This window comes from Macrobrachium nipponense, chromosome 46, assembly GCF_015104395.2.
Source record: "Macrobrachium nipponense isolate FS-2020 chromosome 46, ASM1510439v2, whole genome shotgun sequence".
NCBI lineage: Eukaryota > Metazoa > Arthropoda > Malacostraca > Decapoda > Palaemonidae > Macrobrachium > Macrobrachium nipponense.
In genome coordinates, this window is record NC_061106.1 from 41,009,991 (window position 1) to 41,027,021 (window position 17,031).

Consider the following 17,031-nt stretch of genomic DNA (forward strand, 5'->3'; position numbering starts at 1 on the left):
CTTTAAGTATAAGGACTTGTGTTTGTTTACTTTTTGAGCTGGACGTTTGTTAATTTTCTAGTAAGTTTGAAATGACCGAAAATTCTTTCAATATCGTGGAGATATAAGCAAATATGAGAGAGAGAGAGAGAGAGAGAGAGAGAGTTGGGGGGGGGGGGGGTTACCCAGAGGGAGAGGTTAGCTCGTACCTTAGTTGTGAACATTATGAGTCAATAGCTGTTTCTAGCATAGTAATTAAAACGGGTTATTTACTCTCCACAACTGTAATTAACGCCAGGCCGTGCGCAGCAGAAATGGATGCGCTTCTTACCTTTGCGTAATGCTAAAGATCCCCCCCACCCTTTAAGCAACGTTTTGGTTTTTAAGAAAACGAGAAAAAGTTATTTTCTTTGTCTGCCTGTTTTTTTATTTTTTTTTTATTTTTTATTTTTATTCTTTTATTTTTTTTTTGCGTCGGACCAACACGAAAGAAACATGCATATAGTATGTATATACTTATATATTATATATACTATATATATATTATGTATGTGTGTGTGTGTGTGTGTGTATCATATATATATACTATATATATATATATATATATATATATATATATTATATATTATATATATATATATATATATATTATATATATCTATATATATATATATATATATATATATAATCATTCAATGAACCTGGCCTGAGGTTGACTTTGTAAATACAGCTCACGAAGAATAAAGAAAAAGTTATTAACCAACATGAAATGACTATTTCAATTTAATTTACTCTGCAAAAGAACACGTAATTCATTTTGGCAAAAAAATTATATATATTCGTGGACGAAAAAATGAGAGAAATAGTATTAGCAAAAATGAAATTTTCTCCGCTCATGCACAAGAAACGATTTTTTTTTTTTTTTAAATAAAGGTACAAAAGTTAATCTTGAGTTTTTTCGCTGTTGTATTATTATTATTGTTGGTTTTTTGTTTTTGATCTTCATCAATTCTGTGTTATTCCATGATATTAACAAATGGTTTGGTTCAAGTCCCACGCTTTTTATTATTGTTCATCTTCACTTTTCATCAGCTTATGCTGTTTCTGTCGGTCGGTAGTTTTTTCTTCTTTCTATTCTTCTTCCAAGAGAGAATAATTGAGATGACGAAAAAAAAGGCATCTCGTTCCACTCCAGATAGAAGGAAGAGGCGCTTCCAATAATAGATGGACCCTCAATTATTCAGGAACCCCCCCCCCCCCCCCCCCCCACACCCCACACACACACACACACACACACACACACACACACACACACACACACCACACACACCCCTCCCGGCGCGCTGCCGGGCTATGCTCTTTTACCCTTTTTTTTTCAGTCTGAGTTAGACAGCGAAATGAAACACAGCCAGATCCTTTTATCGACCGTCGATTATGGTCATTAAACAGAGGATTCAGCAAAGGACAATTACCCTTATTTTCGTTTTCAGTTGGAGTAAATTATACATATTTAATTGTTCACCTGTGTAGGGGTGATGATGTCGAAGGCCACTAGTGTATAACGAGGCTGATTGTGCGTATACACATAACTTTATATATATATATATATATATATATATATATATATATATATATATATATATGTATATATATATATATAGTATATATATGTGTGTGTTTGTGTGTTTGTGTTTGTGTATATATCAACCTCGCTTCACTCTTTATAGGAGTGCAACCTCTCAAGCATTCTACACGAATGTGAAATTCATGTACCTGAAAGATAAATATACATATGGCTAATCAACTCTGAAATCGTGGTCCTCAAGCAGTAAACTACCCTGGTGTGAAAGCACTCAAGTTTTATTATATTTGTTTAGTTTTCATGTTCTGGTTTTATCGTCCTCATTATATTTTTTTGCGTTGTATTTTACCCCACTTGTAAGTCGCTTAATCTTGAAGAATCCAGTTGACTACCTCATTAAGGAGCAAGGTTCGTTCTGAAAGAGGTTCTCTAGGCCAGTTGCCAAGTTTAGATTTAAAGCAAAAAAAAAGAAAGGGGGGAAAAAAGGGGAGGGGAGGGGGGAATGTCGTAAAATTGCAATAAAATCAGTTCGGAAAGCAGGTTCCCAGTGGACACAAGGTGTTCTTTGTCCCGCTGTACATCATGGGAGGGACGTAACAACACATTAATGTTTGGTTTCGTACCGGCCCCCGTGGTTGGAGCCTTTTATGATCGCTCAGTTTTATGATTCGAGATTAAGAAATAAGATACAGCTTCGTTTTTTTTTTTTTTCCGCATTGTCGTATTCATTTTAATGTTTCTAAGTGCTGTGGGTCTCTGGTAAATCTACTGAATCCCAAGACGGATTGTAACTTTGTTCTTTTATAATAATAATAATATAATAATAATAAATAATAATAATAATAATAATAAAATAATATGCTGGAAACAGATCTTCTTTCAAGGGCATGTTTTATTAAAAATAATGGCAGAATTCACAGAGTTGATTTTGTACAAATTTGTTCAAAATTATTTTTAATAAAATAATAATAATAATAATAATAATAATAATAATAATAATAATAATAATAATAATAATAATAATAATAATAATAATAATAATAATGCTATTGATGATGGTGGTGATTAATATTATTGTTTTTGATGATACTGATAATGATAAAATATAACAGTTGTAATTATTATTAATTTCTCATATATGCGCTGTTATTTCTATTTATATTGTTCTTTAAGGATATATATAGAACCTGATTTTGTGCGCTATTAGCGTTCCTTCTATTTAATACTTGAGTTCTCCCATCTGTAGCATATTATTATTATTATTATTATTATTATTTTTTTTTTTTGCTCATCACAGTCCTCCAATTCGACTGGGTGGGTATTTATAGTGTGGGGTTCCGGGTTGCATCCTGCCTCCTTAGGAGTCCATCACTCTTTTCCTTACTATGTGTGCCGTTTCTAGGATCACACTCTTCTGCATGAGTCCTGGAGCTACTTCAGCCTCTAGTTTTTCTAGATTCCTTTTCAGGGATCTTGGGATCGTGCCTAGTGCTCCTATGATTATGGGTACGATTTCCACTGGCATATCCCATATCCTTCTTATTTCTATTTTCAGATCTTGATACTTATCCAATTTTGTTCCCTCTCTTTCTCTTCAACTCGGTGTCCCATGGTATTGCGACATCAATGAGTGATACTTTCTTCTTGACCTTGTCAATCAACGTCACGTCTGGTCTGTTTGCACGTATCACCCTATCCGTTCTGATACCATAGTCCCAGAGGATCTTTGCCTGGTCGTTTTCTATCACTCCTTCAGGTTGGTGCTCGTACCACTTATTACTGCAAGGTAGCTGATGTTCTTGCACAGGCTCCAGTGGAGGGCTTTTGCTACTGAATCATGCCTCTTTTTGTACGGTCTGTGCAAGTGCCGGGCATTCACTTGCTATGTGGTGGTATGGTTTCACTTTTCGTATTGCACTTCCAAAATCCATGGGAGAGATGTTATTTCCGTCTATCGTTACTTTGAACATATCTGGTTCTTAGGCCTGATCTTGTGCGCTGTTATCATTTCCTTCAGTTTCCTTCTTTAGCTCTCCTCTCTGTAGCCATTGCCAATTGTCATCGCTGGCAAGTTCTTTAGTCTGTCTCATGTATTGTCCGTGCATTGGTTTGTTGTGCCAGTCCTCTGTTCTTTCTTGTCTTTCTCCTGTCTCTGTATATTTCTGGGTCTTCGTCTGCTTTTATTAGTCGTTCTTTCCATGCACTCTTTAGCCACTCGTCTTCACTGGTTTCAGATATTGCCCTTGTGCTCTGTTTTCGATGTTGACGCAGTCCTCTATACTTAGTAGTCCTCTCCCTCCTTCCTTTCGTGTTATGTATAGTCGTCCGTATTTGCTCTTGGGTGTAGTGCTTTGTGTATTGTCATATGTTTCCTGGTTTTCTGATCTATGCTGCGGAGTTCTGCCTTCGTCCATTCCACTATTCCTGCGCTGTATCTGATTACTGGCACTGCCCATGTGTTAGGGGTGGCTTTTATCATATTATTATTATTATTATTATTATTATTATTATTATTATTATTATTATTATTATTATAAGCTGGAAGTAACCTTCTTTTAAACATGTTTTATTAAAAGTAAATGCTACCTCAGTTGTGTTAATTTTATAAAGGTTCTTCTCTATATTATTATGTTATTATTATTATTATTTTTCATTTTCTTACAATTTCGCCTTCTCAGGCTCAGCGATGTTTCTGAGGTAAACTGGCCCAATATTTCATATTGGGAATTTTCAAAACATTATAAATGCTGAAGGTAATATTTTATTTTTATTAGAACAGGACCTGAGATCCTGTTCTAATAAAAATAAAAGATTACCTTCAGCATTTATAATTTTTGTAAAATTCCCAATATGAATATCCTCTTCATTATATTTTAACGTTACACTGATGAGGAACACCGTTCAGGTGTTCGAAAGTCTTTGTTCTATATTTTACATAGAAATATATTTTCAATATATAATTGTGGATATTTTTTTAACATTTTGTTTTCACGAAACTGAGTTTCTTAACAATTATTATTATTATTATTATTATTATTATTATTATTATTATTAAGGAAATATCTTAGCATACAAAGAGCTCTACATTATTTCATGTAGAAATTAAGTGAAAATGCGTCCTATCAACAGGTAATTTTACTACCCCAGCTAACCTCACCTCTCTCTCTCTCTCTCCGTCTGCCGCAGATGCCAACGACCAGCCAAGGGACTGCGCTGCCGTGGCTGCTGCCGGAGAAACCACGAGCGGCGTCTACACCATCTACCCAGCGTCCTGCACAGCCAGGTTCTCGGTCCAGGTAAGTCTTGCCCTTTGGTTCTCCTCGAGTAGGGCATTGGAAGGGTTTGAAAGATGTATCCCTCAGGAGAGGCGGGACCTCTCTCAAGAGACTGAGAGTTTCCAGCCCTGTGAATAGCTTATCAACAGCCAATCAGGAGCATCGTAAGGGACGGGTGATGTGAATCTGTTATAGGCTGATTTTGTAAGAGTATTTTTTTGTAGTACCTATTAGTACATGTCATCCATATTTAGCACAAGGCCAATTATAGAAGCCAAATACATCTCACAATTTATGGACCTTATGTGATACCACTTTTCCACCAATACTAAAAAAGGAACCTATATAATATGTAAATATATACGGCAAGATGCCAGACAATACCAGGAAATATGCTCCTTAGACCGCACCCTATAAGATATGATTCATTTCATGGCGTCGAAATCGATAGTCACAGAAAATTTCCTCGTGCGACTCTGCGTCAAAGGTATCGAGTTCAGGGCTGCAAAGTTAATGACAGAAAATCAGCTCATAAGACCACGCCTCGGGGATATTGATTTCCAAGTGTTGCAATACCTACGGCTATATGCCCTAGTAGGGACCTCCAACCGCCGCCCCCCCCCCCGCCCCAGCCCCCCCCCCCAACCCAACCCAAACTTCCCATCCCACGGCGAGGGAGAGGTTCTCGCCCAGTTATTTCCGAACCTCCCACTAGAAAGACGTTTGACTAAGTAACCTATTTAAGGTAAGATACGGCAGCCATATTTTCCCCAGATGCGAGGAAAGCTTTGATTCGTTTTCTTCAAAACTCCAACCTCCTGCCTCCTCCTCCTCCTCCTCTCCTCCTCTCCTCCTCCTCCTCCTCCTCCTCCTCCTCCTCCCTCCTCCTCCTCCTCCAGGAGGATATTGTCTTGGCTTTTTGCTTCGAGGAAAGAAGGACACGAGACGGCCGGAGGAAACGAAGCTAATTAGAAGTTGACGTAAACTGATCATTTTCGGTAATTAGTTCCGGGGCGTCATTTCCCAACAAACTTCGAAAGGAAAGGGTTTCGACCTCGGCAGATTAAATTAGGGCCTGATATATATATATTTTTCCCCCTGTTTACAGAGACTTGTTGTTTTTCCCGTTAGAAATGCAACAACAGGTTGCAATTAGATTGTTTGGTTCTATTTCTGTCTCGGTCGAAAAGAACGGCGGGTGGAAGTAGGAACGTCAAGTATGTGATTTCATTTTTTTTTTTAGTTTCCCACGATTATTGCAGACTTCTCATGTAGTTCATGTTATGGTATTGTATTTTTTTTTTTACAGACTTCTCCTGTAGTTCATGTAATGGGATTGTATTTTTTTAACGTATAATCCTACTTATGTATAGGTCCACTTCTATATGACTTCATTTGTAGTCTTAATTCTGTATAAATTGTATGATATTGCGAAAATTATATTAAAGGGTAATTAGATTGTTTCCTGTTCTGTAAAATGGGTCAAAGTTGTGAAACAATGCGTTATTATATTATTATTATTATTATTAGTAGTAGTAGTAGTAGTAGTAGTAGTAGTAGTAGTAGTAGTTGGGAAAAAACTCTCTATCACGAGAGTATATAAATGTGTTCTAAAGGGTCCACAACAAATACAAAGTGTAAAAAGTTGCTGTGTATAATTTTGAAGACTTTACAGAAAGCTTTCGAACCTGTACGAAGATCCAACAGGATTGCAGCCAGAAGGATTGAGGGGAGGGGAGAGGGTATCACCTAGTTGTTGTTAACTACCCTCTTTCTTCACCTGGCCCATTAACGAGCTAACGACCGTTGTCAACGATCTTCAACGTCTCTTGTTTTTTAAATTTACCTCGGTACTTGTAACGTATTCTTCATTTGGACTGAAGATGAACCCAGGGTATGGTTCGAAAGCTTTCTGTAAAAGTCTTCAAAAATTATACACAGACTTTTTAGACTTTGTATTATTGTGGACCTTTAGAACATTATTATTTTATTATTATTATTATTATTATTATTATTAATTATTGGTGATAAAATATATATATATATATATATAATATATATATATATATATATATATATATATATATTATATATATTATATATGTATATGTGTGTGTATATATATATATATATATATATATATATATATATATATATATATATATATATATATCTCATGGCGATGGAAAGGTATAACTTGTAAGGTTGTTTGACGAGAATGTTTTAATATTTGTGCGCTTCCTGGTGGCAATAAATGTTTTCCAAGGTTTTTAACCGTACGCAATATGGGTTACATGTTATGTTTCCCATAATATCGTAAAGAAACGCTCCCAGAATATAATTGCCGGTGCAATGAATGCCATCATTTTCATCTAAAAAGATATCGGACTGAACTTGATTGTGAAACCTGTACACAATGTTCTTAGTTCTATTTGTCTTTCTATTTTAAATTCTATTTGTTTTTCTTTTGTATACGCTTCGATATTTCCCAGATTGTTGAGGGACCTGTGCCCTGAATACTGTTCCTGCTACATTTAACTTTTTTTATTATACTTGATAAACAAACGCTTTATTGTACTCTAACGAAAAAAAAAAAAAAAAAAAAAAAAAAACTGTAGGACGATACGAGGATTATGCATTGCATATCCTTTAAGGAAAACAGTATACCACATGATTATCTGATTACAGTGATCCCTGCTTTCAAGCTTTGTGGCATGCACTGTCTCATCTTCCTTGCTGGAGTCAAGCAGATGTACGACAGCCAGAACCTCCGTATTCTACAAAGTTATTCTTCTTCTGTTGCTTTTATTCATGATTATTAACGCAAATCTTTCGCTTTCACATTTCATAGGTACTTCTCTTTTCGTGCTTGTATGAAGGCATGAAGCGTGATGAAAAACTGACGTCGTCAGGAGAGAGAGAGAGAGATCCGAGGAGAGGAGGATGATGAGGATAGAAGAGGAAGAGAGAGACAAGGAAAAAAAAAAAAAAAAAAAAAAAAAAAAAAAAAAAAAAAAAGAAAAAAAAGCATGTAACTTTAAGCCACCCAAACACGTGAAAAGAAAATCTATATTTCCTGCACACACGGCCTCGAGCTGGCATTTGCCAGTTCTGTGTATGTATTCGCCGACTCTCTTCCAAGCCTCCTTGTCCACACCAAGAAGCACAAGAGCCACTTGCCTTGACTGAGTGCTTTGAAAGCATTCTGCGCGATATTTGTTTGCGTTGGAATTTATGCGAGCGTACGTTCATTAATGTACTTCTCCTGCCATTGGCGAGTCTAGATAGAGGCGCTCTCTCTCTCTCTCTCTCTCTTTAATGCGCATGTTGGCTTTGATTTATTAGTTCTGATTCGCCGCTTAGGTCTGCTTTCAGCGCAGAATTCGCGTCTTTGAGTCTTGCCGCGTAGGCGGTACAGGTGGTCTGTCTGTCTTTTTATTTTTTTATTTTTTTTTAGTTTCGGCTGCGCATCACTGAACGGGACGACTTTGATGTGCTCTCAGGCAAATTTGCTGGTCTTTTAGCTTGCCACTTTTGCATCATTACGAAGGGTTTCGTCGGAAGAAAAATATGTCGGGGGAAGAAGGGGAGGGCTGGTGAGGGAGGGTACGGGTATAAGGGGGTGGGGAGGTGGTTTCGGAAATCCGAAGCAGGCAGGATAATTTGATAAACCATCGAGAGTGAAGGGACGTAAATCAGATGGCCTTTTAAGAACTAATCAGGACTCATTGAGAGAGCATGTACGTACATTGAATCCTGGGTAAATGTGTATTCTGCTCCCGTGTTATCTTAAATTCCTTCCAACTTTTCCATGGGTAATACTCCAAATTTATACAAAGGTAATACTCCAAATTTTTACAAAGGTAATACTCTAAATTTATACAAAAGGTAATACTCCAAATGTATACAAGGGTAATACTCCAATACAAAGGTAATATTCCAAATTTATACAAAAGGTAATACTCCAACTTTATACAATAGTTTACACTCCAAATGTATACAGAAGGTAATACTCCAAATTCGTACAGAGGTAATACTCCAAATTTATACAGGTAATACTCCAAATTTATACAAAGATAATACTTGAAATTTATACAAAGATGATACTCCAAATTTATACAAAATTTCATGGAAATTCTTCAATAACTTTTTGAAGCATTGTAAGTTCATTGTACCAAAAGCATAAAAGGAAGCAGATATCCGCCAACAAATTGAAAAAAGTCGCACAAACAGATGATATTAAAAACGAGAAAAATAGGAGAACGTAAAAAATAAATAAATAAAAAAAAAGGGGATCCTCAGTGCCATTAGATTCGTTTCATGGAAGCGACGTGACGTAGGTGGGCCACCGAGTCGGAGAATTATTTTGATGAATTATTTGGATGCTTTTGGAATGGGAGCGATGATGGGTCTCTCTCGCTCGAAACTATTTGGCAAATTGTTTAATAACAATTCCAGTAAAACTGGAAATATTTCCCCGCTTTTTTCCCTGTCACGCATCCCAGCCTTTATTCCGTTTCGTTTTGGTACATTTTTTTTTTTCCCCAAGTCTTGTCCGAGGTATTCAGAAGGGCATGCTACGAAAAATATCCTTTGTAGAGATATCAGACTTCTTTAGGGCGTTTGGACGTCCTCTAGTTTTTTGTCTCTTATTTCTTTTCTCATTTTTATTATCGGTGACCTCATTTCCCCCGAGAATTCAGTTTATAGAACGAATGATCTAGCTTCACTAGCTTGGATTTGATGCTTTAAACGCTGATCTGACTCCAGGATTAGGGAGTTGGTATCAAATTTCTTCTCCTAAGGTTCCATGATTTCCTATAATTCAATTGGAAAGATAGGCAAGCAGTAAGTGTGGGATATATATATATATATATATATATATATATATATATATATATATATATATATATATATATATATATATATATACACACACACACACACCTTTCGTATCATAACTGCAATATCCCAGTGTTTACCCAATTAAAGTGTACAAAACAACATAGCATTTTGGGCGGGATTTTGTGCTTGCTTCATTTACTCACCAGAGAAAATTGCCTTTTATTGGCTTGATTGCGAGTTTTGCAAATACCGGTGTGGCAGTAGCTTACAAGAAAACGGGAATTTATTCCTCTGCTATATTTTGTTTGTTTGTTCTTCGATTCTTTGGAAATGAATGTGCGTTGAGCTAAATGGTTTTAGACATTCAATTCTCTATCTCTCTCTCTCTCTCTCTCTCTCTCTCTCTCTCTCTCTCTCTCTCTCTCTCTCTTTCTTGTTTTAATCTATACATCAGATTATGCATGGATGTTAAAGTACGTTTTTGGATTTGGTAGACGGCCGTACATATTATTATTATTATTATTGTTATTATTATTATTATTTTATTGAAAATTAGCAAGCATTCAAACGGAACATGTAAAATATAATGCCGTTATCTAATAAGACATTTTCCTACATCATAGGATATGAACAATGAGAAAAAAGGGAAAAATGTAAAGCAATAGGTTATCCACCTTATTCTTTTCTTATTTACGTAAAAACATCAATGAAAATAAGATATTACTCAACATTTCGCCGGAGACTTCCCTGTCAAGATGATCTTCAGCGATTATCACCGAAATTCCAATCGCTGTCGTAATATCTCCATTGCACTGAAAGCTATTTTTGAAAGGTGATATAAATGTCATTAACAGTGCTGTAAATTTGCAGACTGACAGATGAAGAAAATCGTAAGGGGCGTTTTACAATATATAAAGATATTGCGCCGATACTTAAGTTTAAAGTTTTTTTCACATTTCCATCTTGCCTTATTCCTGTTTATTCACTGCTTATCAATCCTACTATTTATCCCCTCCCCTCTTAGACCCTTCTCCCATCATGGATGGTATGCCCCCTTCCCTCTAGCCGCCTCTTCTATTATGGCCTAATTTAATGGTGATATATGAGGTGTTTGACCTAGAACAGCCAATTAAAACCCTTGAGATCGCCTCTGATGATACTCTCATCTTCTCACTTTAAGAGACATTAGGAGATTGGTACGTGTCGGTGAAGATTCCTTTTTGGTGTGTACGTAGACACACACACACACGCAAATACATACATACATTTAGCATCAAAAATCGAACAGGGATTCAGTTGTGATTTCAGCAACAGTTCCTCACAACATTCCCTCCCAGTTTCCTACAATTTCCTCACTTCTTTCTCACCTATTAGTTCAGACCTTCGTTTTCTGTCTCCCTCTCTGCTCTGTTCTTTCCGATTTTATTTTTCCCTCAGAAAAAAGCAAAGGGGAAACTTAAATTGGCAATTAAAGAGGATTTTCCATTTCTAATCCTCAGGTTTTCAGCAATTAACGAGCCATCCCTACCCTGTCTAACAGGCAGCTTTCTTTCGTCCAGAGACGGCCGTAGTTGTTTTCTCTCGCACATACACACAGGCAGACACACACACTCCTTGAGTTATTCTGTCTTTTCCTCCCAATGTTAGTTCCTCGCTGGACGAGTGGTTTTCGCGCTCGGCTGCCAATCTGGTGGTCCGAAGTTCGAATCCCGGCTCGGCCAACGCGGAATCAGAGGAATTTATTTCTGGTGATAGAAATTCATTACTCGATATAGTGTGGTTCGGATCCCACAATAAGCTGTAGGTCCCGTTGCTAGGTGAACAATTGGTTCCTAGCCACGTAAAAATATCTAAGCCTTCGGGCCAGCCCTTGGAGAGCTGTTAATCAGCTCAGTGGTCTGGTAAAACTAAGATATACTTAACTTTTTTCCTCCCAATGTTATTTGTCACCAGTCAAGTCTTGGTTCATATCAAAATATTGTTGGACATTGTTGCAAAGTATAAATCTTCAATGAACAAATATGCTAGATCATAGTTTTCACTTAATGAAGAATATATAATTCACTTAATGAAGAAATCATTGTTTTGGTTAGTGTGCGTGGGTGTTAGAGTCTGGCTTTTTGAAATAGGAATATGATAGTTTTTGCGAAGTACAAACTGTGAACATTTTAAAAGTATTTTCTGGGTGTTCAATTTAACGCTAATTTTAACAGTGCTTTTGAACCGCGCCGACATTGCAAAACGAGCACTTGCACAGGCCGCTGAAACGTTGGAGAGACGAGGAGAGTACAAATGTGAAAAGAGATTTTGACATATTGGCGGAAGTGTGTGAATACCTGCGCAAAAGGGTTTGGTCAATAAGCCCTTTGGCAGTGCCCTTAAAAAACTATTGCAACTGTCAATACGAATTTTTTTTTATCGGGGACGTAACACCTGGAAGCTTTGGAAATCGTTGTTGGAATTCGAATCTTTGGCCATGTGGGGCATCATTAGAGATCCTTGATATTATGAGCTTTCCTCTACGTCTGCGTCATTGGCTAGTCTCTTGGCGAATTGAATTAAGCAACTCTGATCAGTACTTGGATTTGGGGGTAACCACTAATCAAGATTTGACGCCTTAGGAGCAATAGTTAACATCCTCTTGCAAAAAATCAGTGCTTAGAATCTTGTAGGAGGCCTTGGAAGTTTGGTGTAGGCTGCAATATTTCAGAGTAGGGCATGAGATGCCATATAAGTCTCTTCTCTAGGAAGATAAAGATAAAAAATAGAGAACAAGTCTTCTCTCTAGGAAGATAAAGATAAAAAATAGAGAACAAGTTTTCTCTCTAGGAAGATAAAGATAAAAAATAGAGAACAAGTCTTCTTTCTAGGAAGATAAAGATAAAAAATAGAGAACAAGTCTTCTCTCTAGGAAGATAAAGATAAAAAATAAAGAACAAGTTTTCTCTCTAGGAAGATAAAGATAAAAAATAGAGAACAAATTCTTCTCTCTAGGAAGATAAAGATAAAAAATAGAGAACAAGTTTTCTCTCTAGGAATATAATTTAAAAATAAAAATAGTAGAGTCGAAGTGATGAAATCTCCCCCCCTACTCCCCGCCCCATAAAAGGTGTGCTTTAGTCACCCAAGAGAAAGCTTGGCTGCTAATAGCACAGAAGTTAACTGTTAAAACGAACCTGCCTGGATCTCTTAGTAATTCCAGTTCATTTTTTTTTATTCCATTTATTAATGTATTTCATTTCAGTAATGAGAGAGACATGCTGATGATGCAAGTTTCAGGCTGCCCTCAGTTCGCGCAGACACGGTTTAATAAAATAAATAAATAAATAAATGCGATGACTGTGTAAGATCAAGCGGATCTCAATATTTTTTTCTTTGCGAATTTCATCGAGTCTTGAAAAATTCTGAAGGCTTTGACAGACAGCTCAGTAAGAGCGTCAACCAGCAAACGAGCATCTAATTAAAACATTCTGCAGCAAAGAAAATGAGTCGAATGAAAAAAGCCTACCTCATTAAAAATAAATCGTGGAGGAAAACTCCCACACTGAAAAAGAAAGAAAAAAATTCTCCTTTCACTCTCCTCCAAGCAGAATTTTTCAAGATCGCCGTCACCCAAAATTCTGGAAAATCTTTTCGGAATCAGGAAATTGTAAAACGTTGGACCGGAGTATGCAAGCAGCGTTCTCGCCAGCCAGCCAGGCAGCCAGGCAGCCAATAGCAGACTAAATGCCGAGCATTTCATTTTGATTGTCCAAGTGCTCGTTAAAGAGAGTCCCTTTGCAGCGAACAATGCAAAAGGGAAATCGCCACCGTGAATCAAGCAGGCCAGCTGAATCAATACTTTTATCCTCCGAGACGAGAGTGGGGGTCGCTGACATTTTCTGTGTGTGTGTCTTAAAACCTTTTGTATACTATTATTCTCCATCAGACGAATAGCAGAAAAACTTCTGCGACGATGGCAGGAAATCAACTGACGCATAATTATGAAAAAGTCCGATATTAAAGAAGGGAAATATACCGTACTTGGCTGAGTTTATTGCTGGTAGATTCCTTATTGTCACGACGCGAATTTTGTGTTCCTTATTGTGTGTTGTATTCCTGGTAGATTCCTTATTTACATGACGCGAGTTTTGTGTTCCTTATTGTGTGTTGTATTCCTGGTAGATTCCATATTTACATGACGCGAGTAGGGTTCCTTATTGTGTGTTGTATTCCTTATTATTTTATAAGGGCGAGTATTCGACTGACATGATATACATGTAAAATTTATAATAAATGATGTATGACCTCTACTTTTATACTTTTTGGAAAAAGAAGGCGACATGATAAGGAAGAATATCCTCCTTTCCCAGCAAGGTGAAAGAAAATAAAATGTTAATGCGGAATATAATAATAATAATAATAATAATAATAATAATAATAATAATAATAAATTTAGTAAATTCTTTCCCACACAAAGCAGTGGGCGATGAATTTTGTAATGTGGTATTTATAAAGTTGCGTGAAGTGAATACATAATGAGGTAACCAAATAAAGATGAGGTGTTTATTCTCTCTCTCTCTCTCTCTCTCTCTCTCTCTCTCTCTCTCTCTCTCTCTCATGAAATATTGTCATGTAACGAGTATGGGTCATGAACGAGTATGGGCCATGAAGCTGAAAAATCAAAGAAACGAGAGTTTATAGAAGCCAGAGAGATTTATAAATGAATTCCTCTTGCATTTTATGAACCAACGCTGGATATTGAGAGTAGTAATCGCTTTGGCGTTGAGAATTATGGCAGCATTATAGTCGTACTTGGAGTCGTGCACGAGCGCCGTAAGCCTTTTCTAGGACGTAAGGCCGATAAGATGGTTTGCCGATGCGGGATTTTCTCACTTAAGGAGACCTCGTACGTCACCTCCATCGGAGGGGCGGGCGGGCGGGAGGGGAGGGGCGGGAGAGTGCCAACACCATTTAGATGGAGTATTGGAGCTCTAAAGTGCCAATGTGACAATTAAAGACAACGTTAAGACGATTTATGCTCGCCGGATGCGATAGGGAGATGCGGCCGGACAATTTCTTCGTTGTCTGCTTGTTCCTCGTCCTGTTCGGGGATGTTTGAAAAGACATTAGAGAACATTCCGGTTCATTTTCGGGATTATTATTAGATATCGTGGACACTCTCTCTCTCTCTCTCTCTCTCTCTCTCTCTCTCTCTCTCTCTCTCTCATGTCGTCATACCTAAATATATATATATATATATATATATATATATATATATATATATATATATATATATATATATATATATATATATATATATATATATATATATATATATATACCTGAGAGGGATAAAGCTGGGTTTTGATACCAAAATCCGTAACATGTAACGACATTCAACGCAATATATTTCTTTTATAATGTTATTGTAATTATAAATGTTTGTTGTTTTATTATTATTATTATTATTATTATTATTATTATTATTATTATTATTATTATTATTGGCAGCAATTCAGACACATCCGTCCGTTTAACAGACATTTTTAGCAGAATTCGATGTACGAGTATGAAAATGGTTGATGAAAAGAATTTCTTTTTAAATGTTTTTCGCACAGGCTTGGAAAAGAAAATATTGTTTATGAAATTTTGTCTTTGATTAGAAAACAGGGATTCTGGTCAGACAAAAAAGTTAGTAATTTCGGGTAGAAAAAGTCTGCATTTTGATAGGAAAAAAGAAAAAAAACTGGTTGACGTTATAATATAAAGAGACTGGTTTACGATGAAATAAAAAAAACAGTTTTATATAAAAAAATTAAATTTGCTGATTAAATTTTTTTTTTCTTTTTTAATTGGACCAATACTGCTGGGAGAAATAACTAAACGAAAATAACTAAATGACTTGGCATTCAGATAGCCAATAAGGAATCCTTCTAACTGTAAGGCTGTTCGTTTTACTTCTAACTGTAAGACTGTTCGTACTACAGCGTTACATGACCAAAGTTCCTGTTATTGACCAGTCAGTTAGCAATCGCATGCAGTTGACAATATCCACTTGCAGTATTTAACAAACTTCGAGTTCGTTCGGGTTTATTCGTCTGCCCAGGAATGATTTTATGATGTTATTAAAAAACTTTTCTTTCGATTAGTTTTCAAGGTGACGTTTTTCATACATATTCTTTTAAGCCTTTTTCTGGGCTCATGTATACACGCCGTAAAACTTCTACGTTTAATTTCAAACTCCTTTCATTACTGTTGCATTAAAGAAACGTGAGCTGTGTACCCACTTCCTTCAACCCACACTGGAGAGAGAGAGAGAGAGAGAGAGAGAGAGAGAGAGAGAGAGAGAGAGAGAGAGAGAACCAAATTTGATTCCAGAGAGATCGTCGCTTTTCTCTTTGTCCTGATAAGTGTTATTGCATCTATAAATATTTTCAGCTATTGGCAGAATCCAATACCAGTGTTGCAAGACTGGCCCCTTAACGAAAACATAGTAGGTCTTTACAGCCTGTATACATATGCAATACACAGAACGCGTAGGTAGATATAAATAGATAAATAGATACATTAATATATAACTATATATATATATATTTATATGTATATAGATATATATATATATATTATATATATATATATATATATATATATATATTATATATATATATATGTGTGTGTGTCTGCATATGTTTGGTTGTATGTACGTATGTATAAACGACAGCAAATTCATATTGCAAGTTAGGGTTATATTTCACATATTGCTATGTAAATTGACAGCGGATAACCTCCACATGTAATTACTTGAGGCCCAAGTGGCCCTGTGCAGTGCTTCAAGAGTACATGTAATTTGCATATATAACTTCAAGGTTGGAATTCACGGTAGAGTGACGATTGCGTTCGGTAAACTGGTACCAAGGTGTCAGAAAAATTTTTAAAAACATATCTGGATTTACCAATCAAAAACTTCTTTCAGTTTTCTTCTGAAGATTGAAAACGAAACCCACAAAATTACTGTGTATGACGTGTTTACTTATAAGTATTTACATTTTATTTTACTAACACTCGAGTACTTTTAGGCCTTGTCTGTGGCACTTTTTCAAGAGATGTGTAGGCTGCTGGGCCTTGCTTGACCCAGGCTGACAACCTACACTTATAAGTAAACACGTTATACGCAGTAATTTTGTGGGTTTCGATTTCAATTTTCATACCCGAATTTGATATATTTCACTACAAGCTTTCACCATAGTCTTTATCATCGTCAGGATGGGGTATTCATCTCTGGTAAAATATCTGACTTTGATAGAAATTTGAACTTGAGGACTACAATAAATTGTTATCCTTCAATATTAGAGTCGTATGCCAAGCTTC

The 17,031-nt window shown here is 36.3% G+C and overlaps 1 protein-coding gene across 1 annotated transcript in view; it reads left to right on the forward strand.

The window, feature by feature from the left end:
• The window catches only part of LOC135214951 (fibrinogen C domain-containing protein 1-A-like), a 504,902-nt gene that overhangs the window by 452,808 nt on the left and 35,063 nt on the right, over positions 1–17,031 (forward strand). Inside the window, exon 9 of the mRNA XM_064249444.1 lies at positions 4,748–4,857. Coding sequence (XP_064105514.1) covers positions 4,748–4,857 — 110 coding nt within the window. The remainder of the gene's footprint in view (positions 1–4,747; positions 4,858–17,031) is intronic.